The sequence below is a fragment of the Mobula birostris genome, chromosome 9, assembly GCF_030028105.1.
Source record: "Mobula birostris isolate sMobBir1 chromosome 9, sMobBir1.hap1, whole genome shotgun sequence".
Taxonomy (NCBI): Eukaryota; Metazoa; Chordata; class Chondrichthyes; order Myliobatiformes; family Myliobatidae; genus Mobula; species Mobula birostris.
Genome location: NC_092378.1, coordinates 7762266 through 7790069, shown reverse-complemented (window position 1 = coordinate 7790069; position 27804 = coordinate 7762266). Strand labels below are relative to the sequence as shown.

At 40.9% G+C, this 27804-nt stretch overlaps 1 protein-coding gene across 4 annotated transcripts in view; it reads left to right on the top strand.

The window, feature by feature from the left end:
- ptprb (protein tyrosine phosphatase receptor type b) overlaps window positions 1-27804 on the top strand; it is a 115924-nt gene that overhangs the window by 17776 nt on the left and 70344 nt on the right. For 2 of the 4 annotated variants that reach the window (XM_072267465.1, XM_072267463.1), the window contains exons 3-5: window positions 3404-3484; window positions 7739-7863; window positions 23409-23685. In XM_072267465.1, coding sequence (XP_072123566.1) covers window positions 3404-3484; window positions 7739-7863; window positions 23409-23685 — 483 coding nt within the window. Of the gene's footprint in view, window positions 1-3403; window positions 3485-7738; window positions 7864-22388; window positions 23076-23408; window positions 23686-27804 lie in introns of those variants that run through there. The other 2 variants (XM_072267464.1, XM_072267466.1) reach the window with 2 other exon arrangements.

Below are 27804 nucleotides of genomic sequence, written 5' to 3'. Positions count from 1 at the left end.
CATTGGATAGCAAAGTTTTGTTGTACACACAACATGAATGTTTCATGTCCAATTGGTATTTGTAATTAAAATATTCCTTGAAGTCTTTGAGTTCCTACTTTTATTTTCACATTTTCCAGACAGGTATGTTTACCTTACCCAATGAACAGATCCAATCCAATTCAACTTTTAGGAGAAGTTTGGATAGGTACATGGATGGTAAGGATATGGAGGGCTATGGTACCGGTGCAGGTCGATGGGAGTAGGCAGTTCAAATGGTTCAGCATGGACTAGATGAGTTGAAAGGCCTGTTTTGGTACTGTAATTCTCTATAACTGTAATTATCCTGGCCAGAATCACGGTTAGAGCAGAGATTTGAACCATCTTGGCTGTTCTAGGGAGAGCTCTGGTCTGGTTTGATTTCAAATTATTCATTTTATTGTGAAATCTATTGCTAGCACTTTAGATTAATCAGTTTTATTTTTTATTTGTTCCTGATTGATCTTTATTTGTTTTGCATGTTTCACTGTTCTACCTATGCATAGCATATTCCCCAAGAGTTAACATTTCTGGTGCCAACATGGCATGCCCACAAGTCACTAAACGTTTTTGTTTTATTTGCTGCTAACAGCACAATAGGCTTTGTGCTATTTCCTGAGCCTTTAGTGTGTTAATGTTGGTTTCATCATGGTTGGCATGGTAGCATAGTGCTATTACAACACCAATGATTAAGGTTCAATTCCCGTCCCTGTCTGTAAGAGATTTGTATGTTCTCCCCATGACCGTGTGGATTTCCTCCGGATGTTCCCGTTTCCTCCGGTTTCCTTCCACATTCCAAAGATGTATAGTTAGGGTTAGCGAATTGTGGGCATGCCAGGTTGGCACCAGAAATGTGGCAACATTAGCAGGCTGCCCAGACAATCTTCGCTGATTGGACTAGACAAAAAAAGTGGTGCATTTCACTGTATATTTCAATGTACATGTGACAAATTAAGCTAATCCTAAATCCTTATCATTGCTGCAGCATTTATCCTCTGCAATACGATAATGTTTTTTTCCCTCACAAGTGCAGAACAACAGTGTAACATTCGCCAACATGCGTTGCTTCAGGAAAGCAACAGTATTGCAGCCACATAGGAAATACTAAATGGCATTTAGATCACAGCTGCAGCAGTAAATATGATCAAAATATGCACTTTTTTGGAGACTACTTATTGTTTAACTAACTAAACCTTCTTTTTGGCATTATATCTGATAAAAATAATCCCCTTAGGAAATCCACCTTTGAATTATGCAGCTTTGATCTTGTGTTTTTGGAAAAACATCAAACTCCATTGTGTGCAAAGTAGGTGTGCATGTAGAATTTATAAAAATAATTATATTGCTTTTCATCTTTGGAGAGAAAAGTTCTGCTCAACAGGGGAGAAATGGCTCCACATTGAAAAATCTCTCTCCCCGTCTGTGACTATGAACTTCTATCCACTCTATCGTTAGTATGTCACCTTCAATTATAATGCAATTCAAATACAATCAAAGTTTGCCTCTATTGTATTTAATCTCTTTAAAGATTTTACATAATTCAAGCACCACATGATATTTTTACACCTCAATCATGATCTTTCTCATCAGGACCAGCTATTTAATGTTACATAATTAAAGGACAACTTCTTCCCCTCTGCCACCAGGTTTCTGAATGACCATTGAACCCATAAACACTACCTCACTACTTTTTTTTTCTCTTTTTGCAGTACATACTTAATTCAACTTTTCTTGTACTTACTGCTTTATTATTATATATTGCAATGTACTGCTGCTGCATAACAACAAATTTCATGACATATGCCAGTGATATTAAACCTGAGTCTGATTCTGATCAGTTTATATATAAAGACTATTGCTAATGTAAGTAAGTAATGGTTCCCTCTGTCTCAGTAGACAATGGATGCGCCGGGTTTAGACCTCTCCGGGGCGCAGTCCTGGGCGATGAATATGGAGATCCTGGGCTGCCCAGACACCAAGATCCCCCTCTCGGCCTCGCGGATGTGGTCCAAAGGAATGTGAAGCAATACATTTCGCATCAGCTTGGCTGCAGGAGCTGCCGGGAGGTGACGTGATACGTCATCCAACTACCTTAGGGGCTCCACTCCAGATTTGTGTAGGGTTTACTCCTTAGCCTTCTCTTCTCCCGAAGATACCTACAAGGCAGGGGATCCGTAACCCTGGATAGGGGCCCAGACAGGGTACTGTCAGCCGGAGCCAGCTGAGCCTGGGACTCATGTAAGGCAGGGCCGTCACGCCCTGTAGTAGTGACATATGGAGCCACTTACATTGCTAATGTAATATCATAAATTCAATAAGATACAGCAGCAGGATTAGGCCATTCGGCCCATCAAGCCTGCTCCACCATTTCATGATGGCTGATCTATTTCCCTCTCAGCCCCAATCTCCTGCCTTCTCCCCATATCCCTTCATGCCCTGGCAAATCACGAATTGATTAATCTGCCTTAAGTGTATATTATGTCAAAAGCTTGGAATTTTTTTTTAAAGATTAGTTTTATTTGTCACATGAATATTGAAACATCGGAACGTACTGTGTAATATGTCTTTTGCATCAATGACCAACACAGTGTGCTGAGGGCATCTTGCAAATGTCCCCATGCTTCCACACCAAGGACATCTTTGGAATGTGGGAGCAAACTGGAGCACCAGAGGAAACCCACATGCTCATGAGGAAAACGTAGAAGCTCCTTATACTCGTAGTCATAGTCATACTTTATTGATCCCGAGGGAAAGTGTTTTTTGTTACAGTTGCACCATAAATAATTAAATGGTAATAAACCATAAATAATTAAATAGTAATATGTAAATTATGCCAGGAAGTAAGTCCAGGATCAGCCTATTGGCTCAGGGTGTCTGACCCTCCAAGGGAGGAGTTGGAAAGTTTGATCGCCACAGGCAGGAGTGACTTCCTAAGGCGCTCTGTGTTGCATCTCGATGGAATGAGTCTCTGGCTGAATGTACTGCTGTTCCCAATCAGTCCATTATGTAGTGGATGGGAGACATTGTCCAAGATGGCATGCAACTTGGACAGCATCCTCTTTTCAGACACCACCATCAGAGAGTCCAGTTCTATCCCCACAGCATCACTGGCCTTACGAATGAGTTTGTTGATTCTGTTGGTGTCTGCTACCCTCAGCCTGCTGACAGCAAAAGGAATGGAACCCTGTATTTCCGATTGATCAATGATGCTGTAAAATGTTAAGCTAACTGTAACATTATAGTAGTACATTTGCCACGGTAAATGCCACTGGCTTAGTACAATTTCCTTTGATTAAACTTTATTAAATATTTTAATTATATTGGAAGTCACTGATGGATGTCATAATGAAGATTTGTCTTTTCTCCCCCCTTGTCCATTTCACAGAAGATTATCGAGCCAATGCATTAGAGGAGGACTCACCATCTATTCAGCTGAAGAAAGCCGGTGGGCTAGAATATGATGCAAGTAAGTGATTGAATGATGCTTTTTATTTACATTTTATGTCAACCATGCAGCCTAGAGAATGTTCTCTTAAATCTTCAGTGTTTAGCACAATTTCAGAGTGTAGACTGTTTAGTAAAATAAACACCATCGTGGGAATGCTATCATCAGCAGAGGCCTGTGCTCCATCCAGTCTCTCTTCAATCTACTTGTAAAATGCCAGATCTTCCAATCACAGGAGATGTTTCTCTGACTCAGATGGAAGCCTCTTTCCACAAATTACAATTCTATTGCATTAACAGAGCCCCAATTTCATCTTCACCCAGAAGGAAGCAGGTGTCTGTAGTGAGAGTTGCAGTCAAATCTGAAGGCCAAGGAATCTTTCATTGGCAAGGCTAAAACTTCCCCTTGTGCAGTCAGGAGGACACGTAAATCCAGCAACAAAATTCTGCAGAGTCTGTCAACCTGAAACCAAAAGCAGACAATCCCGGATACCTAGCAGGTCATGCAGCACCTGTTGAAAGATAATTCAGACAAATAGCCTTTCATCGGACCATAAGAACAGATAAACATAAGAAACAAGAGCAGGAGTGAGCCACGTAATCCCTCTCAAGTCTACTCTGCTATCCAGTATTATCATGGCTCATTTTGACATAAGCTCCACCTTCTTGCCTGAACTCTGTTACCCCATAAGTCACCCATGTGGTAGAAACTGGGGGAATTGACTGGTATTTGAGGAGAATTGAATCCAGGAAAATAAAGTGACAAATGGGAGTTCTGAGTGAGACAGCGCAGACCAATAGGGTCAAAATGATCTCCTTTTATGTCCAAAGAAAATATGCAAAGTTTTGAAGACTTGATTCCTCTGAAGATATGGGGCGGCACAGTAGTGTAGTGGTCAGTGCGATGCTTTGCAGTAGAGGTGAACTGGGTTCAATTCTCATCATTGTCTATAAGGAGTTTGTTCCTTCTCCAGGTGCTCTGGTTTCCTCCCACAGTGTGGAGGCCAAGTGGTTGGGCATACTTAAAGCACAAGTTGATAGGCTCCTGGGCATCAAACGTTATGGGATGAAGGCAGGAGAAAGGGGTTGAGAAGGAAAATAAATCAGCCATGATTGAATGGCGGAGCAGAGTCAATGGTCCAACTGGCCTAATTCTGCTCCAAGGCCTTCTGTTCTTATGTTTTTTTTTTCAGTAAGATCACCTCTCATTCTTCTAAGCTTCAGTGATTATAGGTCCAATGTGCTTAATCATTCCTCATAAGATAGCACTTCAAAACCTCAGTCCTGACTCAAGGACCAATGTGTCCCATCTTAACTAAGGAGACTGAAGCCTCCTTAGTCCTGTCCAGATTTAGATGGGCTTTATTTTTATGCCCAGCTGTCAACTTCTGGGCTTTTGTCCTAAGACCATAAGACTTAGGAGCAGAATTAGGCCATTTGGCCCATCGAGTCTGCTCCACCATTTCATCGGGGTTGATCCATTTCTCTCTCAGCCCCAGTCTCCTGCCTTCTCACCATAATTCTTCATGCCCTGTCTAATCAACAATCTATCAATCCCTGCCTTAAGTATACCCAAAGATTTGGCCTCCACAGTCGCCTGTTGCTATGAATTCCACAGTTTCAGCAACCCTCTGGCTTAAGAAATTCCTTTTCATCTCCATTCTAAATGGGTGTCTCTCTATTCTGAGGTTGGGTCCTCTGGTCCTAGACTCCCCAACCATAGGAAACATCCTCTCCATATCTACTCGAGGCCGTTCAATAGGTTTCAATGAGATCACCCACCGCCCCCCCTCCCCCATTCTTCTGAATTCCAGTGAGTGCAGGCCAAGAGCCATCAAATACTCCTCATATTTCAATCCCGGAATCATTTTTGTCAACCTCCTTTGAACTCTCTCCAATGTCAGCACATCCTTTCTAAGGGGCCCAAAACTGCTCACAATACTCCAAGTGAGGCCTCATCAGTGCTTTATAAAGCCTCAAGATTACATTCTTGCTTTTATGTTTGCCACCTCTAAAAACTGGCAGATTTCTACCAGTTTCAAGCAAAAAGTCAATCAGTTATTGTTTCGAATAATGATCCAGAGACATACAATCAGATTGCCCTATATACAGTATAGCAGATCTGGAAATAAAATCCAGTTAGGTTTTTGAAAATATCTGGTATTTTTAATAAAAAGCTAACATCAGCCATGAAATTTGTATTGTTTTAAAAGCCCATCAGAAATACTGAAGGCCCTTTGGGAAGGAAATCTGCCATCTTCACCTGGCTAAGTCTGTATGTTACTCAATTATGAATTAGTCATTCACTCAGCCCGAGTTAAAATTCCCACTCACTGTATTTATGTGGGGATTTCATTTGTATTGATTCACTCAGAATTGATGGGCTGAGTGGCCTAATTTTGTTCCTATGTCTAATGGTCTTAATGATCATAATCTTCTTCCTGCCCATGATGCCACTGGCATTTAGCAGTGAAGGTCCTGCATCTCTGTCTGTCCGTACAGTCGCACGGAGATGTAGAAGGGTTCTTTGTTGCTGTGTCTGTAACAATTTTGTTAGACCAGTCAGGGTTGTTAGCCCTGAGCTGAACCCCTGAGCCTGGAGGACTGATGAACTCTGGCCTCTACCCTTTGACCTGTTTGGCATGGGTGACCCTACCAAGCACCAAAACATAAAGTCCTGACTCCAGCCAACATAGCTCTCCAGGTCATTGAGGCACACAAGCCTCCAAACCCTACGACAAGGGTGTAGTCCTCTTGGAGGGATGATCGTAATGAAAACACTAAAACGAGATGCTGTGAATGGTAACCGAAATACAATGGCTCATAAATACTGCCGTTAAGTCCCTGTGAAACAATTACTTCAGTCCCAATGCCCTGCTAATTCCCCATGGTTGTATAATAATCTTTCCTCAGATTCGTATCCAAATCCCTTTTCCACCTGTCTTAGAGGCAGTGATTTCCAATTCATACAATGCAACTGTAAGGAAGATTTTCCCTTATAACCCTTTATCTTTTGCCTTTTCTTTGAATTTCTATTTCCCACCTCTACACCTAGTCTTTGAATCATCTGCTAGTGGGAAAAATCTCTCTATATACCCTACCTAAATCCTCCACAAACTTGTACTTCTTTTGTTTGCTCCAAGAAGAACAAGACCAGCTTTCCATCCAGTTTTGGGGATGAAACCTCTTATTCCAAAACCATCTGAGTAAATCTCTTCTGTATCTTTCCATAACAAAGAACATAGATTATAATGTTTATATGCTCCTCAAATTATTGGCTACCCATTAATTTCCTTGCTAAACCTTTCCTGTCTTTTTTAGACAACATTTAAATCAATTTAAAGTCACTTCTCTTCAATGCAGCACTCCCGTTGTGATCTAATCTGTGTTTTATAAGCATTCTACACAACCTCCCTGCTTCTGTACTCTAAATTTGTGGTGCTCAGGGTCCCTTATATTGTCCTTACTACACTGTCAACTGTTTCTGCGATACATGCACAGATCCTTTTGGCCAGCTCCTTTTGTTTCTGCATATCTTTTGGGAGAAGTACCACTTCAGTTTATTTTAGACTCTACATGCCCCTTCTGCTGAAGTGTGTCACTTCACTGAAAATGTTCAGAAGAAGCAGAGAAAGATTTATCTTTTTTTGTTGGTTCCATAGAACATAGAACACATATAGGCCCTTCAGCCCACAATGTTGTCGTGACCTTTTGACCTACTCTAAGGTCAATCTTAACCCTTCCCTCCTAGGTAGCCCTCCATTTTTCTATCATCCATGTGCCTATCCTAGAGTTTCTTAAATGCCCCTAATGAATCTGCCTTTATCAGCATCCCTGGCAAACCATTCCACTCACTCACCTCTCTCTGTGTAACAAACTTAACTTTAACATCCCTCCTATATCTTCCTCCGGTCACATTAAAATTAAGTCCCCTGGTATTAGCTATTTCAGCCCTGGGAGAACATCTCTGACTATCCACTCGATATATGTCTCTTACATTGATGTTCCTTTCAATCTCCCCCAATCTGAAGTAGCATAATATCAACGCAGGAAACAAGTATCTGTAATAAAGGTGATTCTTCATTGAAATGTATTCTGCAATGGTTTAAAGAAAGCTGTTCTGTAACTTCGGTAGCAAATATTTAAAAAGTTTGTCCCATTTGGGAGTTCTTTTTCAAATCTGTAGCCTAGGTCTTCCAAATGTGATTTGCCTAAGTATTCTTTCATTATACTGTGTGCCAAATATGATTTCTAAATGAAACGGATTCTTATCCAGGAGCTGTTACTGAACAAGTAATTGAGCAGATCACACACAGTTCGTCCGTCTCACCTCCAAGTTCATCCACGAGATCAGAAGAACTCTACTCTACAATGACTTACGTTTACAACCAAACGGAGAAGGTAAGAGCTAAGCAGGAACAATAACACATGACCACATGGTAAAGAAATAAAAATGCTACGTAACACTTTACCAATAGTTGCATGACTGGTGCTCGTCTCAGCTTCCTTAAAATTGGAGCTGAAGGATTCTGTAATGGAAAGGTAAACCCACCCTCAATCCTAGTCAGTAAACGGATTTAACTTGACATATTTGGGATTCCTTTGCCTGTGGTAAAATACCATATCACTTAACAAATTGCTTAAGTCCTTCAATGATCGATTTTAGTGTTAAAATTCAATTTTAGCACTAATCATTCCCGTTAAAAAATTGGGTGGAAGTAAGTTCTGTCTTATGCACCCTGGCTCTGGGCCACCAGTTGTATTTGTATCAGGCTCCATATGTTTACCAAAAATGCCATTTTAAGTAAGTGGGACGCACACTGAAGAAAGAGCACATATCATTCATTCATTCATCCATCTATTTATTTATTTATTTATTTATTGAGATGCAGTGTGGAACAGGCCATTCTAGCCCTCCGAGCCCTACTGCCCAGCAATCCCCAACTTAATCCTAGCCCAATCATGGGGCAATTTAGAATGACCAATTAACCTACTAACTGCTGCACCTTTGGACTGTGGGAGGAAACCAGAGCACCCAAAGGAAGCCCAGATATTCCACGGGGAGGATGTGCAAACTCTTTACAAATGACGTCAGAATTGAATTCTTAACTCTGACGTCCTAAACTGTAATATGTCGCATTAACTGCTACGCAACTGTGCTGGCTATCTCCTACTCTGTGGGCATGCTAGACTGCAGATCCCCAAAACAACCATGGAAAGAGGTTTCAGAAGATCCTAAACGTGAAAGAAATTTAAATGGCCTAAGGAAGTTCTGCAGAATTCAAAGGTACATGGAGGTATGATATTAATTCAAGCTTGAATGTTTACTGTCACTTTTTTCTGCATCATGAACACCCACCCTTAATTAGGTATAGTGATCAATTGGAATTTATCAAGCTGCTTTGGTCACAGGAATGCCTGGATAGAGTGGATATGGAGCAGATGTTTCCAGTAGTGGGAGAGCCTTGGACCAGAGGGTACGGCCTCAGAGTAAAACGATGCCACTTTAGAACAGAGATAAGAAGGAATTTGTTTAGCCAGAGGATCATAAATCTGTGGAATTTATTGCCAGAGACGGCTGTGGAGGCCAAATCATTGGGTATATTTAAAGTTGATAGGTTCTTAATTAGTAAATGCATCAAGGATTGTGGGGAGAAGGCAGATGAATGCGGCTGAGAGGCAAAATAAATCAGTATGAGTGAATGGTGGAACAGACTCAATGGGCCAAATGGCCTAATTCTGCTCCTATGTCTTATGCACTTGTGGCCAGGCCTGGAAAGCAGTGTCACCAGGCTAAAACTGCAGAAAGGCTCCATAGTTTGACATAGTGTGCTGGTGAATATTCCATAATTAAGCTGGCAGATCACACTGATGTCAGACAATGAAATGTGAACACTATCCAACCCTTGAAGTGAAAGTTACTCTCAAAGGAAACTGGTCATCATGCAGGTCAGTCCAATGCATAAGAAAGAGATGAGTTAGCTTTATCTGTATGGCACCTCCACAATATCATCGAACATTTTGCAAACCTATCAAATCTGCTGACAATGATTGTGGTAGCTTTCTTTGTAGTCAACATAGCCTTGGTAAATAAATGGGAAATCTTCTCATAAAGCAAAATGACATTTATCAGAAGAACAATGTCAAAATGCATGTACTTCACATTTCTCAAAAACAAAGTTCAAAGTAAATTTTATTATCAAAGTACATAGAGCACGTAAATGTCACGGTATGCAACTCTGAGATTCATTTTCTTGTGAGCATACTAAAAAAAACCTATAGAATAGTAAATGTAACAGAATAAATGTAAGGCTGCCCAGCTAGGATGTTCCACCAGAGTGCAGAAGACAACAAACTGAGCAAATGCAAATATAATTAAATAGCAATAAATATCGAGAACATGAGATGAAGACTCCTTGAGAGTCCATTGGTTGTGGGAATGTTTCTAACTACCACTAGAAATACTTCTGAATAAATTTTATTTCACTAATTCTATACATAAAACTAGAAGTACACTGAGCTGTAATTGCATATGGTCATAAGGTATTGAAAATTGTATTTGATATATCTGTTTTAAGTAAACATTGATATTGGAAGAAAATGTGCAAAATATTAGTGATAACCTTATTAGTTAGTCAAAGATTGGCAAAAAGGAAAACTTTATTGCTCTGCTAATATGTATATCCGATTTGTATCAAATCATGTCAAGTTTTAAAAACATGGTATGAAGTAAATAAAAATGTTCAGTGGCAAAACACTTCAATAGTCCAATTTAGAAGCCTTCTCAGATAATTTAGAATGTGAAGGGAAAATTACGTAGATTTGGGCTGAGGAAGTCAATTTGTGATGCTTGACTATGTTACTATATATTTCTGTACTGCCTGTTACGCCGCTGGCATTTAGGGCTGCAGTGAAGGTCCTCCATCTCTGGCAGTGTTCAGGGCTTCCTTCATCATGTCAGTAGCTCGCCTTTCACTACTGTCAGTCATGTAAGTCCCTGATGGAGACTCAGGAATACCGACATGCTCAGATATAGAAGGATTCTTCATTGCTGTTTCCATAACAGTTTTGTTTTACCAGTCGGGTTTGTTAGCCGCCAGCTGAACCCCCCAACCTGGAAGACCGGTGGACCACTCTTAGTCGGCCCTGTTGTTTGGTATGGGTGATCCTACCAAGAACCAAAGCATAAAGCCCTGACTCCTGCCAACATAGCTCTCCAGGTCATTAAGGCACACAAGCCTCCAAACCCTATGACAATGTTGTGGTCCGCCTGGAGTAAGACTAATATGACCACATCCATTACACTATGTGTAGTTTTGGTCCCCTGACTGAAAAAAAAGGATTGCTTTGGAGGCAATCCAAAGGAGGTTCTTTGGGCTAATTGCTGGGATGAGAGGGCGGTTCTATCAAGGGAGCTAAACAGCTTGGGCCTGTATTCCTTGAAGTTTGGATGAATGACTGATAAACTTATTTACTCATGAGCTATCCCAAGGCAGCATGACAGGGTAGATGTAGAAATGACTTTCACTAGTGGGGGACAAAAGGAATGATAAGGAGCATGTCATTTAAAACTTCTCACAATGAATCTCTGGAACTCTCTGCCTCTGAGTGAGCAGGAGTCCGGATCATTAAATTTATTCAAGTTGGAGACAAACAAGTAGTAGAAAGATTAAGGAATTGAGGAGTATGGTTCACTGGCACAGAAGGTAAGTTGAATAGAGCATAGACCAGCCATGACCACATTGTGTTTCAGGGCAGGCTTGAGCAGTCTGGTAGTTTACGCCTGCTTCTATCTTCTTGTCGTCTTGTAATTCAAAGATTCAAAGTACAGTACATTTATTATCGAAGTATGCATGCAGTACACAACCCTGAGATTCACCTTCCTCACAGACAGTCATGAAACAAAGAAAACCCTAGAACCCAATCAAAGAAAAGCATGAACCCTCACCCCATGCACAAAAAAAATGAATCACGCAAATGGCAGCAAAAAAAATGAGTGAAAAGCACAGAATATAAAACCACAAAATTGAAAGAGTCCAGGCATATTCAGTTCAGCTCAGTGTTCATTATCTGCAGGCTACCTGTGGTAATCCATATATATATGTTGTAACTGGGTTAACTGTCTGGACACGGCCCCTGCTGACTGCCCCTGTGGCTCCTCCCACAGACCCCTGAATAAAGGTGATTTCGCCTTGCTCCTCCTCCTCAGTCCAGTGGCAGACACTCAGCATGGAAGTCACATTTTACTGCTAATAAAAGCCTTTCAGTATTTACCCTACTTCAGTCTTTTGGAGTTAATGAAGGTGCTTCACTACCCCAATTCACAAATCACTCAAAGTATCAACAAGAAAAGGAGCGACCAGAAACCAGAAAAACATCATAACATGAACTACAGAGTCCAATCCACAAACCGTGTCTATTAATCCTTGCCCAAGAGCCAGGACTCCAGCATCATCCTCAGACAGCTGCGAGAGAGAGAAAGAGAGAGAGAGAGAGACCATTTGAACACAAGGACCCTCCTTGAGCAGCAGTGAGTGAGAGGCTGGTAGACGGCGCTGAACACCCGCTGGTCTTACACATTTGCCTCAATGATTTCAATCTTCCGCGGCAATTTAATTGGCGAGATCAGCAAAAAAAAGAGTCAATCATGGGCTCGCACCCCATCTCCTACTTCTTTAATTAATAATCAGTATGTAAGCAGGAAAAAGAATGGATCCTAGCGAGTATAAAAAGCAGGGAGATGGTGGGATTTGATTATCATCTACATAGTTTGGAAATTATTTTAGTTGAAAGATCAACATAGGATCTGTTTATTCTGCAACTATGTTTAGATCCAAGCACAGTTAAACACGAACTTTTTACAGTAAACACTTGAGGATGGGTACTTCCATAAAGCACCATGGTATCACTACGTGACGCCATTGAATCTTGGGGCATTGGAGTTCATTTCCGATTTCATCTGTAAGGAGGTTGTACATTCTCCCCATGGAATGTGTGGGCTTCTCCGGATCCTTTGGTTTCCTCCGACACTCCAAGGACAAACCGGTTAGTAGGTTAATTGGTCAGTGTAAGTTGTCTCGTGATTACGCAGCTGGGCTGTGTGGTTTGAAGGGCCGGAAGCACCTATTCCGTGCTGTACCTCAATAAAGATATAAATAAATAAACTGTAAAACCAGTAGAGATCTAAAGCACTTGATAGGTCAAATATTTATCTGTCATCACTGAAGAAACAACTCCTGTATCTCTGAGGAAATTTCTATACAAAGCTAAGAGGCTGCCTTTTTAGCTCTGAGTTAAATCTCAGGGCAAATTGGTTCGATAAAACCCTTCTCACGGGCAGATGTGAAAGTGGACCTATGTATACCGTCTTAATCAACCTTGTTCCTTGAAAAACAAATGCAAAGCTCCCACTAATACAAGGATAAATCAGAATGAGGGTGTAATGTTATTGGTGCCATGCGAGCTATCTGAGCAGACAGTGACAGGGCACTTTACAAGTTTTGATTCTCAGTGATACACGTGAAACGTAAATGCAAATTGACTCAACCTTTTCAATGAAATTATTGCTTGTAAGCTTTCCAAATACATCAATTTTCATTCCAGCAGATGTGAAGATAAAATGCTTTTCAAGTATTTGTCCCAAAGTTAATCAAAGTATGGCCATAATTTACTACAATCACTTCCAACTGATCAACCCTTGACCTCCTGTTATTGGTGCTTTTACTTTGAAAGGGATATCAGTTCAGATACAACTCAAAACAAACAGTTCATAGAGTCATAGAACACGATAGCACAGAAACAGGCCATTTGGCAATCCAGTCCCTGCCAAACCATTAATCTGTCTAGTCCCATCAACCTGCACCCTGAGCATATCCCTCCGTACCCCTCCCATCCATGTACCTATCCAAATTTCTCTTAAATGTTGAAAGCAAACCTGCAGCTACCAGTCATTCCATGCTCTCACCACCCTCTGAGTGAAGATGCTCCCCCTCATGTTCCCCTTAAGCATTTCAGCTTTCACCCTAAACCCCAGACCTCTAGTCTTACTCTTGTCCAATCTCAGTAGAAAAAGCCTGTTTGCATTTACGCTATCTATACCCTTCATAATTTTATATCCCTCTATCAAATCTCCTCTCAATCTTCTACATTCTAGGGAATAAATCCTAACTTATCCAAACTAGAAACCTTCCTTCAATTCATTGAAGAAGAGTTCAGGCCCTTAGAGATGGGAGAGCGTGTCTACATTGGTTCCTGATTGTGTTAACATAATAAGAATAATTGAAGCTATTGACTATTGACAGAGCAAATTTGAGGACCTACTAACACTGAATAAAACAAAGCGAGGAAGGGAAGTGGTAAGAAGGGAGCCACACTGGGAAATGGAAAGAAGAGAAGGGGGAAGGGGGAGAAATTACGAGAAGTTACAGAAATCAATGTTCATGCTATCAGGTTGGAGGCGACTGAAACAGAATATGAGGTGTTGCTCCTCCAAGCTGAGAGTGGCCTCCTTGTGGTCATGGAAGAGGCCGTGGGCCGACGTGTCAGAGTGGGAATGAAAACGGAATGCAGCCTGAATGCTTCTTGTAACTTGGAACTCAAAGCAGAAGGTCCAGGATTGAGTTGGACCTCTTTCACTGCAGAGGCCCAACTGTGTTCCCATTCTACTGCCATAACTTTGCAGAAAAAGAACAAACATTGTACATTTAAATGTGATTGCTATTGCATGTCCAATTAAGTTAAATCATCTTTGAGGACATTTGGCAAGGTATTGGCTGTTATGGGCTACCGCGTGCTCAGAAGAGTTCCTTGAACTTGGTTCTGCCTGCTCTGAAACAATAAAAGATCTACATTTCCATTTCACCTTTCACAAACTCAGTCAATTTTTGAAACTGGCAATATAAAATATGCACAGGGACAGCTAGACAAGGAAATCCTGGAGCCGCTGTCAGTGATCTTCTGTCTATTCACAGGAAACATTATTGTGGAATCTTCAGCAGCCTAATCTTCAAAATTAGTGATCGAAAAAGAACTGCAGGTATCATTAAACTGTTATTACATAGTCATAGTCATACTTTATTGATCCCAGGGGAAATTGGTTTTCGTTACAGTTGCACCATAAATAATTAAATAGTAATAAAGCCATAAATAGTTAAATAGTAATATGTAAATTATGCCAGGAAATAAGTCCAGGACCAGCCTATTGGCTCAGGGAGGAGTTGTAAAGTTTGATGGCCACAGGCAGGAATGACCTCCTATGACGCTCTGTGTTGCATCTCGGTGGGATGAGTCTCTGGCTGAATGTACTCTGTGCTAGTTGGGCACATTATGTAGTGGATGGGAGACATTGTCCAAGATGTCATGCAACTTGGACAGCATCCTCTTTTCAGGCACCACAGTCAGAGAGTCCAGTTCCATCCCCACAACATCACTGGCCTTACGAATGAGTTTGTTGATTCTGTTGGTGTCTGCTACCCTCAGCCTGCTGCCCCAGCACACCACAGCAAACATGATAGCACTGGCCACCACAGACTCGTAGAACATCCTCAGCATCGTCCGGCAGATGTTAAAGGACCTCAGTCTCCTCAGGAAATAGAGACAGCTCTGACCCTGCTTGTAGACAGCCTCGGTGCTCTTTGACCAGTCCAGTTTATTGTCAATTCGTATCCCCGGGTATTTGTAATCCTCCACCATGTCCACACTGACCCCCTGTAAACACATTACTGTAACCACCTTGAAAATATTGTGTTTTACTGTATGAGATTTTCACAAGACTGATTCCAGGATTAAACAGCTTGTCATATGAAGAGTGTTTGATGACTCTGGGCCTGTCTTCACTAGAATTCAGAAGAATGAAGGATGACCTAACTGAAACCTGTTGAACGTTGAAAATCCTCAACAGTGTGGATGTGGAGAGGATGTTTCTTATGGTGGGAGAGTCTAGGACCAGAGGACACATCCTCAGAATAGAAGGACCTTCTTTTAGAATGGAGAAGAGGAAGAATTTCTTTAGCCAGAGAGTGATGAATCTATGGAATTTGTTGCCACAGGCAGCTGTGGAGACCAAGTCTTTATGTACAGTATTTTTAAGGCAGAGCTTGATGGATTCTTGCTTAGTCAGACATGAAGGGATACTGGGAGAAGGCAGGAGATTGAGACTGAGAGGGAAAATGGATCAGCCATGATGAAATGGCGGAGCAGACTCGATAGACGAAATGATCAAATTCTGCATCTGTATCTTATGGTCTTATGTGTGAGTTTTTAACTGCATATTAAAGTGTGATTACTACTCAACATTTCTCTGACTTTAAATAAGTAATTTTATACCTGTGGGTACTTGAAGTCAAATATCTGCAAATTCAATGCTATTAAAATCATTTTTACCTTTAGAAAACTAATTTACCTCAGTTTCTGCAATAATCCTTTGTATTTGTTCCAATCTATAATTTGCTCTCAGTGAAACATTTCATATTATGCTGCTTGGTTCCTGTTTGTTGACTGAGGGTATCCTTCCCTCTCCTTGGCTGATCAGCCATCTCATTGACCTTCGCTTGATGTCAGGGATCTTTTGGAACTGACAACAACCAACTCGGAAGAATGGGTAATTTATGAGACGTAGTGGTTGAGATGTTCTTGGGTATCTTTCTCTATCATTTGTAGCAAGGCCTACAAGTTTGTTACCGAACATAATATCCATGAGAATACGAGTGCTATGATGTTTTAGTAGAATTGTTCTTAGCACAGATGTTATTTACTTATTGATTGATTGATTGAGATGCGGTGTGGAGTAGGCCCCTGGAGCTGTGTCGCCCAGCAACACCCAATTTAACTCCGGCCTAATCACGGGACAATTTATGATGACCAATTAACCTACCAACCGGTACGTCTTTGGACTGTGGGAGGAAACCAGAGCACTAAAGTGACCACCAGGTGAATTCCTTTCATCTTAATTCTATGACAAAGCACAAGATGTTCTTTTTTCTCTAGTTACCTTAGGACGTCTGTAAAGTATGCTGTGTTTTTGTAACCCACCAGATGTGGCTTTGTGTATTAAACATAATATAAAAGGCAGCAAACAAGAGTCTTACTTGATTATATCAGAGATAATTGGCTGACAACCTAATGCAAATATTTATCTGTCTTGCAAGAAGCAATATTTGGAGCATTCCAAGGAAAGAGTACTTAAGCAAAGTCTCAGTTGACAAATATGTTAGAGCAATAAATAGGGATGTTTTTGAAAGGTTTATTGGGGAAAAAAGCAGCAGCAGACATCCAGACATTTGCGGGCATACTTTACATTCTAAATACTTTGATACAACAATTAAAAGCTTTTTAAAATGGAATAATGTAATCCTTGGAGTTACAAAAACCCAAACATTTTATTAAAAGTTGTCAAATTGAAAGAAAGAGCTATTCCTTCTGAGTAGAAAGTTATCTTAATCTAGCAGGTATAAGCTGACAAGCAATTTATTCAATTTGTAAAGAAAATCAAAATTGATTAATTGCTTTTGGATTGATTTTCTTTTATAGGTAAGTGGCACAGCCAATTTATTTAAAAGAAATATCCACAAGTAACAAAATTAATGTCCAATCAATCTATCTCTTTTGGCATTTGCTAAGGTGGAATGTTAGCCAAGAGACTGAAAGAACTTTGTGTTCTTCAGATAATGCCATGGGTCTTTTGTATACAATGGAACCCATCTCCTTTAATGATTCTTCTGGAGTTAATGGCAGTACTCACCAAAGTTCCAAGTAAATTTTATTGTCAGAATCACTGTGTACAGCCTCAAGATTCCTTTTTCCTGTGGGCATACTCAGCAAATCTATAGAATAGTAACTGTAAACAGGATCAATGAAAGAGCAAGAGGGTAGAAGACAACAAGAAGTGCAAGTGCAAATATAAATACATAGCAATAAATAATGAGAGCATGATTAACAAGATAAAGAGTCCTTAAAGTGAGGTAATTGGTTGTGGGAACATCTCAGTAGATGAGTGTAGTTATCCTCTTTTGTTCAGAAGCCTGAAGGTTGAAGGGTAGTAACTGTTCTTGAACCTGGTGGTGCAAGTCCTGAGGCTCTTGTACCTTCTACCTGATGGCAGCAGCGAGAAAAGAGCACGTCCCTGGTAGTAGGGATCTTTGATGATGGATGCTGTTTCCCTACGAGAGCGTTTCATGTAGATGTGCTCAATGGTTAGGAGGGCTTTATCCATGATGTACTGGGTCAAATCCACTACCTTTTGTCAACGGCATTTCCCAATAATGCAGGAATCTGAAGTAATATATACATTCCCGATTCTAAGGCATAACGGGCGTCTTATAAGGACATGGGCATTAAAATATTGCTGTGGAAATTAGTCATAGGCAGACTTGAAAATGGACAGATATTCAATTCATTTACGTGTAATTGTGCAGCAATTGAGCAATTACGCATTCTGACTTTGAGAAACTTATAACTGGGCGAAGTGTTTCAGAAAGCCGGCTGAATGGCTTCCTTCAAAAATTATTATCCTGAGGAAGCGAGAAGGCTTTTTGGTATTCAGTTTGATTTTTGCCTTTTTTTTTGCTGCAGCTGTCCCATTGAATGGGTTCACTTTTAACAGCAGAATGAACAAGAATAAGTTAACATTAAAGGCTTCGTACAATTCTGTGATCCTTCCTCTTACAAATAGTTTTGCAAAGTCAATGCCATATTTTCACTTTATATGGCAAAATGTTAAGCTATTTTTGAATGGATATATAGATGTAATTAGGACTGGAAATACATTTACATTCTCAGAAATTGGGTGATGCAAGACACGATTGTTGTAAAAATATGCTTTTATTTTTAAATCTGAATCATTTTAAGGCTATTTTAGGGACAATTAAAGATCAACTACATTGATGTAGAACTGGAAAGAGGTGGGAGATTTCCTCCTATTAAAAAAAACTTTGGTGAACCATTTGTATTGTTATAGCAATATAAAGGCTTCATGATTAATTTTACTGATATATATTTTTCATATGTTTAAAATTGATCCTAAATCAAAGTACCAGAGATTCAGGAAATCTGAAATAAAACAAAGTGTGCTAGAAATACTGTGCAGTTCAGGCAGCATTTCTGGAAGGAAAAAAGCAGTGAATGTTTCAGCAGACCCACCTGAAAGATCGACTTTGACCTTGTCATTGCTGGATAATTAGTCCCTCACTCGCCCAGTACATAAAACTGATTATCATGCCGTTTATTATGTAGATTAATAATTATTGCTTTAATGTTCAAATGTAATTATAAATATTTAAATCATGAGGGGTATAGATAAGGTGTAGGTGGCAGGTTGGAGATGCATCTCTACCAAAGGAGGTGTAAGGCACTCATTCCCGCCACTAGCCTACAGGGCAAGGTGTGGCCCACCCCCCCACCCCCCCCCACCCCCCCAGTCAGGGTCACATGAAACCATGAGAGCAGGTAGTGGATGGTCGTACGAGCAGCTGGTACATGTCAAAAGTCCTGATTATGTGACCACTGACGCCAGGCAGACAACCTCTGAAGAGTATTGATAACGACTGGGGTCACCCATCTTGTAAAGACACTGTCCAGAAGAAGGCACTTCTGTAGTAGAGTTTGCCAAGAACAATCATGAATAAGACCATGATCGCCCACGTCATAGGGCTCGGCACATAATGATGATGCTAATGATAGATAGGGCTGGCTTTTTCTGCTGTAGTTGGTAAAACCAGAACCATCATGCACTATTTTCTTAAATCGCCTACATTTGTTATTTCAGTTCATAATTCAAGTCAATTAAAATGTTGCCCACAATGTAAGTTGAAAAGTTTTCTATCTTGTCCAGACATGCCTGGTGTGATGCTGCGTGGGAGGACAGGTTTTAGAAAGGCTGTAAAAGCATCACACACAGCATTCTATGCATTGCGCTTACATGTATATTAGTTTTCAGTCATGTTGATGCATATGCTCTACACGCATAGCATATTGTGTGTACTCATTATAATAAAGTAGTTGTATATCTAGGATTGTTTTAGCAAAATGTCCCACCGATGTTGCAACAGTCACAATACTTTCTGCTATGTTTGTGGTGAGTATATGCTTAAATTTCAAAACCAGAGCATGACTCCTCTCATTAAGAAAGCCTATGAGCTCTACTTTGGACGTAAAATTGGCAACCAAGACAAAGCCGGGGCTCGCCACATTTGTTGCACAACATGTGCTGTTGATCTTAGAGCTTGGCTCAGAGAGATTCAGAAGTCAATGCTGTTCACTGTCCTGAGGATATGGCAAGAGCAGAAGGACCATGTGACAGGCTGCTACTTCTGTCAGAATATCTGGTTTCTCTGCTAAAAACAAGAAATTATTAAATATCCCAAACTCCGTTCAGCCATGTGACCTGTGCCGCATGACTGGAGTCTTCCAGTACCAAAGCCACCAGATACATGGGTTCTAGACGACGCAGACAAAGATGCCGTGATGCACGAGCCAGGAATGGAAAACAACCCTGATACTGATGCAGATTTTGAACTCTTTATGTCGAATGAGCCTCATCTGATAACTCAATCTGAGTTACATGACCTGGTCAGAGACCTGAGTTTGTCAAAGGCAAAAGCAGAATTATTGGGCTCAAGACTGCAGGAAGATGGAATCTGCTATAACAAAAATTGCTGTGAAGGATTCTGATATTTGAGACAGATGTTTTCCTGAATAGCTGATGCCAAGGTTATGGGAGGAATTTTTGTTTGTCATCTATGACAGGCAACTCGAAGAACTTCTAGTGGGTCCAGAGAAAATCACATGGAAGGCATTCAAAGATGTTGTTGAAAATTTTCTTGGCAACTACAGAGCATCAAACTATGTGCAGCTGGTTGGCAACATGCTTCAAGCGTACAAGATCATGAAGTGCAACATGTCACTAAAGAGTCGTTTTCTGCATTCCCATTTAGATTTCTTCCCTGTAAGTCTTGGCACCGTCAGTGATGAGCATGGTGAAAGGTTTCACCAGGACATTGCAGTCATGGAGAAACAGTATCAGGGCAAATGGAATCCATCAATGCTGGCTGATTATTGTTGGGACAATTAAGTGAGAAGCCTCAGACACTGAGTACAAATGAAAATCATCAGCAAAACATTTTTAGCTTAGTTGAACTGTTGCAAAGTGTCTGCACCATTTTGCAATTAAATGCATTATATTCAATACAAGTTAATTTCTTGTTTCTCCAAATTCCTATGTGATACACATAGTCTGAAATTATATTTGTGTTCAAGTGCAATCGGTCTATCATACTCACAAAATATTTCTAAGAAAACAGTACTTTTGGAAAAAAAAAGCTGTCCAAGATTTTTACAGCTGTGCAGACCAGCTATTATTGCTCTGAGCAAGAAACTTTTACATGGCCTGAAAACTGAGCAGTATATTCCACCTTTTCCACCTATCCCCTCCCAGCTTTCATCATCATTCCAACCCCTCCCCTTTCTGGCCAGATTCACCTATCACCTGCCAGCTCCTGCTCGACCCTCTTTCCCTACCTTTTATTTTCTGGTTTCTGCCCACTCTCCAGTCCTGATGAAGGGGCTTCACCAAAGCATTGCCTTCTCAATTTCCCTCCATAGACGCTGCCTGACCTGTGTAGTTCTTCCAGCACATTTGTGTTGCTAATTGCCGGCTTAGTTTGAATGGTTAGCAAATCAGACGGTATTATAGCTTAATGCACTGACATGCGTTGAAAGCAAGTGCAAAGTCTCAGTTGAATGGGAGGCTGATTTTCTGAGGTGAACCTACCAAACAGGTCAAATCAATGTATTGTGTAAGGATTGGTGCATTCCAACAAGGTGAAGTTCAAAGCTGCTGTTAGAGAGAGAATGCGGCTTTTATCTTCTAAAGGCTACTAATATCTCTATCGCACTACCGAGACTCGACGGCAAACCACGTGACCTTATTGTTTGACTTTGGCTGTCTGGACTGGGTTGTAAATAACTCGGCGGGTTATGTGCAAGTTCAGATTCTTGCGAGACAAAAGTCCTGCAAAGCCCTTTCCTCTTGATAAAAAACTCAAATCAAGGTTGGAAAAATGGCAGGAAACCATGGGTAAGTAAAGGGCGAACCCGCGCAGACTATTACAGCACATCCTGGCACTCCCTGCGCCTGACATCCGCACTTTCCTCTTTCAGAGCACCAAAAAAAAACCGCCATTCCATTGTTTCGCTCTTTCTGAGACCAAGTGATTTCTGTAAAATATCTAAACAATTTACCCTTATCAAGTTAAACACAACCTCCCAAATCGTCGTACCGCTCAATGTGGAATTTTTCCTGCTGTGCTCTCGCGTTTAAAATTTTCACTTTCCGCAGAAAAAGGGAGAGATTTCTCTTTGAATGTTTCAATATATAAAGGCGATTATTAAACCTGCCCTTTGCATGTGCGTTTTGCAGACTCGAAATGTACTGTAGATATTTTAAAGCAAACGAACTAGAGTTTCCGAGTGGGCAGAACATATGAAAGAAAGGCGGGTGACGGTAACGCAAAATAATGAGCAGCGCAATACACGCCAGATCCTTAAAGGAATGCGTTAGGAAGTTAAAGAAAATCCGCAAGGAATATACAATGTTGAAGGGGGATTGACACGGGAATAAACGGGGTGGGGTGGGGGCTGAGGGATGGGACACTCAGGGAGAGAAATTGAAAGAGAGGACTGAGCAACCCATATATATGCATGCGGGTAGGATAGTATGGACAGGAGAAGGAAATTGGAAAGCTGCTGATCAAACGGGAAAGGACAAAGTAGAGAAGTCTCAAGCGATCATTTAGAGACAGAGTGAGGGGGCAGTCTGGTGTGTGTGACAGGGGCGGGGAGGGGAAAGGAAGGCGGCTTGTCCACAAGGAAGAAAGAAAATAAATGGATTTACAGCAAGTGAGAGTGAATTAAGTGTGAGGAGTTGGGAAGAACCTCGGAGGGGGGGGGGAATGCCCCAGAGGGAGATGACTTTGCCTGCATCTGATAAAATTAAAACAGTGTCACTGTCACAAAAACCCGAAATACTCGGTGCGGGCCCCCGAGGTTGCGCGCTCCAGGTTTAAACCCTATGTCTGGATTAACACTTTTGGAAAGAGCTGAGGAAATTCGCTCTTGATTGAGGAAGTGGATGGAAACGGTTCAGTGGAATCATTGGGTCACAATGGCAGCGTGGGAAATGCAGAGTTCACTTTACTCCAGATCTCTTGAAAACCTCACCGGTAACACTCAGCACCAGCCCCACTCCACCGGCTCCTGTTGCTGCTACAAGTCAATGGATAATTCTAGCGGGCTTTTCCACTAGAGCACGAGGGAAAGTGTGCCATCAAGAAAACCTGGAGGACTCCTTTGGAAAAGAGCTGGGATTTTACTGCCTCAGGATCAAAAGTTGTTGAACCCCATACTCGTTTGGATTTACAGAAGTTTTGAACTGAAGGAGTTCTTAACGCCGGTCGCTAGGAGGGGTACAGAAATTTTCATTCTCGGATTTGTACAATATTATTGTTATATACATTATTTTGAATTAACCCGGGAGCATCGCTAGATAAGAACCGTAACACGCAATGCAGGGATATGAAACGGGGTTCTTGTTGTTATGGATGGCAACCAGTCTAGTCAAGGTGAGCTGCTGCAAAGCTGCCTGGCAAATGTTGTTTGATGGTACAGTATTCATGTGATGGTGCGAGTGCAGTCGTCAGAAACGTGCGAAAGCCCGCACCTTGGTTCCTTTCAATTCATCGCTGCTGTTCTCAGCAAAACGACATACATACTAACGCTATTCCTTATCTTTGAACTAATCGCTGTTCTGTGTAACCTGTTTATTTTTCAATGATCTGGACATCACATTTTAAAATATATTGAATGTCTGGTTGGTGGGTGTATATATAAAGGGCCGTGTTGCTCGCAGGCACCGGGGCGTGCATTAACGGTTCTTCGCCTATATTATTTTCCAGTACGTGACAGTGGCGGCGGAGAGGTGTATAGTGAACGTGACGGAGATTGGACAGAGGGGGGATACGGTTTATGTGCAGTGGAGGAGCCCGGAGACTTTCTGCAACTTCAGTGTGTCCTACAGATTGAATCAGTCGTGGGTTGCCGCTTGCAACCCAGCCTTTTACACCGGCGATTCCTATGAGTGTGAACTGAATGATTTGGAAGCGGGCACTTTTCACCAGCTGTTGATTCACTCACTCACTGATGGTCTTACGGCAAACGCAACAGTGCAGACAGGTAAGGGACGGTTCTTCCGCAATATACGCGCGCGTGGAAGTTTATATGCAGCGCTAATTTATTGTCCTTTAGTTTACAGATGTCGGTGTTATTCTGCAGGACTAAGCTTAATTAAATAATCTATTTAACGGGTCTATTTTCAATTTCAAAATACAGCCACCGATAGAATAATCTACAGCCATACCTTCAAAATTCCATATCATTATGCGTAAAAAAAAGTCTCCGAATTGAATAGGGAAGAGGTCATAGTTTCCCCAGCGAAGAGAAGTTAAAATCACTTGAGAGCGATTGGGAGGCAGCTGGGTCTGTCAACCTTTGAATGAATTCATGCTCTAGGGAATATGTCCACTGGGTGGCGTTTGTAATCAGCCGATTCAAAACGCACCGCCGCTGGCCGCAGATTCTGCATCAGTCCGCAAGCGCCAGTGGGTAATTGCCAATTATCGCTCCTCTTACCTGTAAAGTATCATTCTAGAAAACCCGACAAAAAATATTTGCGAAGAAAAGATGTATTTCTTTGTAATTTTTTTAATAGTCAGACCCAGTTTCTTTATTTGGAAACATAACAGACCCTGCAGATGCTGGGATTGGGATTCAGAGTTGTCGTCTGAACCCTTAGTGCACATGGGGCCTCTCCTTTTCTCTAGCGGTAAAGGTTTTACAGGGTAGGGTTGCTGGCCCTACGCCCAACCCCCAACCTCCAACCTGGAGGACCAGGCACTGTATTCGTCTAGCCCTTCACCTGGAACCTGCCCAGCAAGGTTGAACCTACCAGGGACTGAAGTCCCAGCTGGTATAGCTCCCAGGATCATTAAGGCACACAAACCTCTCCGCCACGATAAGGAACAGCACATAGGGAGGTGGAATTCAGAGTAACACATACAAAATGATACAGGAACTCAGCAGGCCAGACATCTATACTTACTGCCCGTTACGCCACTGGCATTTAGGGCAGCAATGAAGGTCCTCCATCTCATTGCAGTTTCTGTAACTTTTTTTGACTAGTCAGGTTGTTAGCCTTGAACTGAGCCCCTGAACCTGGAGGACTGGTGGACCACTCTTAGTCTGGTCTCTACTCTTTGACCTGTTCGACTCGGGTAACCCTACCAAGAGCCAAAGTACAAAGTCCTGACTCCAGCCGACGTAGCTCTCTGCGTTATCGACGCATGCAAGCCTCCAAAACCAACACAAGCTTGAGGTCTTCTTGGAGGAGGCATCTCTGGAAAGGAATAAACAGTCAACTTTTCAGGCAGAGACATGTAATCGGGACTCGTAGTCTAATCAGGACCCAAAACAGCCACTGTCTATCTCTATCTGCTGAGTTACTCCAGCATTTGGTGTGTGTTACTTTTCTTTATTCAGGCCAATGCTTTGCATAAATAACACTTTTCAAAGCATCTTTTCCCTTATTCGATCCTTTTGAGATGTGTCCCAGGGTTTGAATAACTGGAAATATAGCACAAGTTACTTAGACTAAGATGAGAAATTTCCTCTCCATGGACTTCACTGTCACAGAAAGCAGATGAAGCCAAATTATTTAATATATTTAGGAAATTGGATTTCTTCCTTTGGGCTAGGGGTGTGGGGAGAAACCTGGAACAGGGGACTGAATTTGGATGATTGGCCATGATCAACTCAAATGGTGAAGTAGACTCAAGTTAACAAATTTCACGATACGTGACGGCGATAATAAATCTGATTCTGATTCTGAAATATCTTTCTCCTGCTCTTTCTATGCAAAGTCTCTGGTAATACGCTAGTAGCCATCACATTTCCAAATGGACAATGAACCAGCCTCTGAACAGTACCTCACTATATTTGCCTCTCACTTTCACACTATTAATTTAATTTTTTATTGTAATTTACGGGTTTTTATGAATTGCACTGTATTGCTGCCACAAAACAACAAATTTCATGACATGTGCCAATGATATTAAACCTGATTCTGTTATTCTTCAGTATGTAACTCAATCAACATCTTCAAGAATGAAGTCGTCAGTAGTTCCCTGGGCTCCCTGTAATAAATATCCATTTAGATCTGTCTGACTTTGTTCAATTTCAAAGACAAAAAAAAAGAACCTGTTTTTGAGAGGAACACTTTAAATCTCAACTCCCCTTTGGGAATGTACTTTGGCAGACTTGCTTAACAATGGACCTTTATTTAAGCCATACAAGTGCATACAGATGTTAGCGGCAAAGCAGAATGGAACGGTGCTGATATCACTGGAGGAGGGCCAATACCTAAATATGCAACAATGGCTTGAAGTTGAGTCCGGCCAGGAGTGGCTGAACCCTGCCAGTTCCTAAACACATTGTTCCTTTGTTCCACCGGATGTTAGAAAGGTCCAAGTGTTTCTTTTTTTTTTTGGCTAATAGATTAGATAAGTAATGTGCTTCCCAACTGATCCTTTAAAACACGCAAGTCTAATTTTGCAAAACTCACCCACATCGACTGTACTGCTGGTACGGAGCAGTGAACCAGCAAAGAATTTGGTTCCGTTATCAAGATGCATTATCGTTGAGATAACTGTCTTTACATGTATCACTGCCTTTTAGTAATAACGCAAGCATATCTAATATATAGATTTGCTGCCTGAAATGTAAATAAACACTCCATTCTGCTAATTTTATGTTGATATTAATTATTACAAGAATATTTTTGCTGCTAGGCATATATTTTGAGCATTTATCTAATTTACTTCAGTGATTGCATACGATGTACCTGGTGATTTGACCAACTTCACAACTTAGATCAAATTATTCAAGTAGAAAGCTCTCCAAATATTTTCTCAGAAGAAAACTTCATTGATTTTTCTTCATCGGGAAGCAATTACTTTTGGCGAGTAACCATATACCTGCTAAATTAATTCTTACTCTTAATGTGTATACATACCAGAGCTATATAGCACAAAAAGCATAGCTGACCATGAAAATGTTTGCTCAGCTTTTTCACATGGTTTAGATATCAGAATCTTTTGTCACAAAAACATTGATTGATGTTAAGTGTAAGCTACTGAATAATTTAAAGCAGGAAACAGGAAATTTGTGGATTCTTCAACGCTAATATTTCTATTTCTTTAATAATGAAACAACAGAAATATTTCCTTCATTAAAAAAATGTATCCTTTGAGCACAATGAAACATTACATGCTGAGTTGTAAATAGAAGAAAGCAAGAGAGAAGAATAGAATAGAAGAATAGAAGAGAGTTTCCAATTAAAAACACCATAGATTTCAGAGATGAGTCCAAGTGGCATCGGTCATTGATTAAGCTGTCTGGTTTTGTGAGCTTGTCAATTTACCCGCTGCCTCCATTTTATATTGATAATGTCGTATTATATGAGGAGTTGTCTTTAAATGTAAGGCTCAAATATTACCTGCAAGATGGCTCAAGTTCAGAGGTCATCAGGCTTCTGAACTCCCTGCTGCATCACATTTGGACTATCACCGGTTAATCTGTTCTATACCTTACAATATTTAATTTATGCACTTTACTTTGTTCACTTATGCGTGATTCATCTGTAGATTTTATCCTTACTTTCCTACTTTATTGTGTGTTATGTGTACTACTGTGCTTTACACCCTGGTCCGGAGAAACATTTCTCGTTTGACGGTATACATGTATATAGTTAAATGACAATTGACTTGACTTGCCAGAGAGACAAGGAATATTACAGACTGCGGTGTAATATCATAGAACGTATATTCCAAAGATCGGGGGGGTATTCAGGAAAATGGATAGTAGGATATATGTACATCAGTAAATTGATCTGATGTGTTGAAGTTTCCTTCCAGATTTTGGGATTTAACTGAATAAAGAGCAGATCCATTGGATTCAAAACCGAACAGAACTTTACTCGCCTTGAATACGTTTCAGCTGGGCAATTGCTTAGCATAAGGCGCATCCCAGCATCTCTTTGCATCTGTGCTATGATGAGCAATACCTTTCCATTCCTGTGTGATATAATGCACACTCTTGTGGTGAATTGGATCAGTCCTCACATGTACAGTGCAGATTTAATATGCAGAATGTTTTGAACTATTCTTGAAATGTAATTACCAGATAGACTAAACGTAATGTACCTTGAACCAAGGACAAGTTATTGCCCAGATTCCTCAA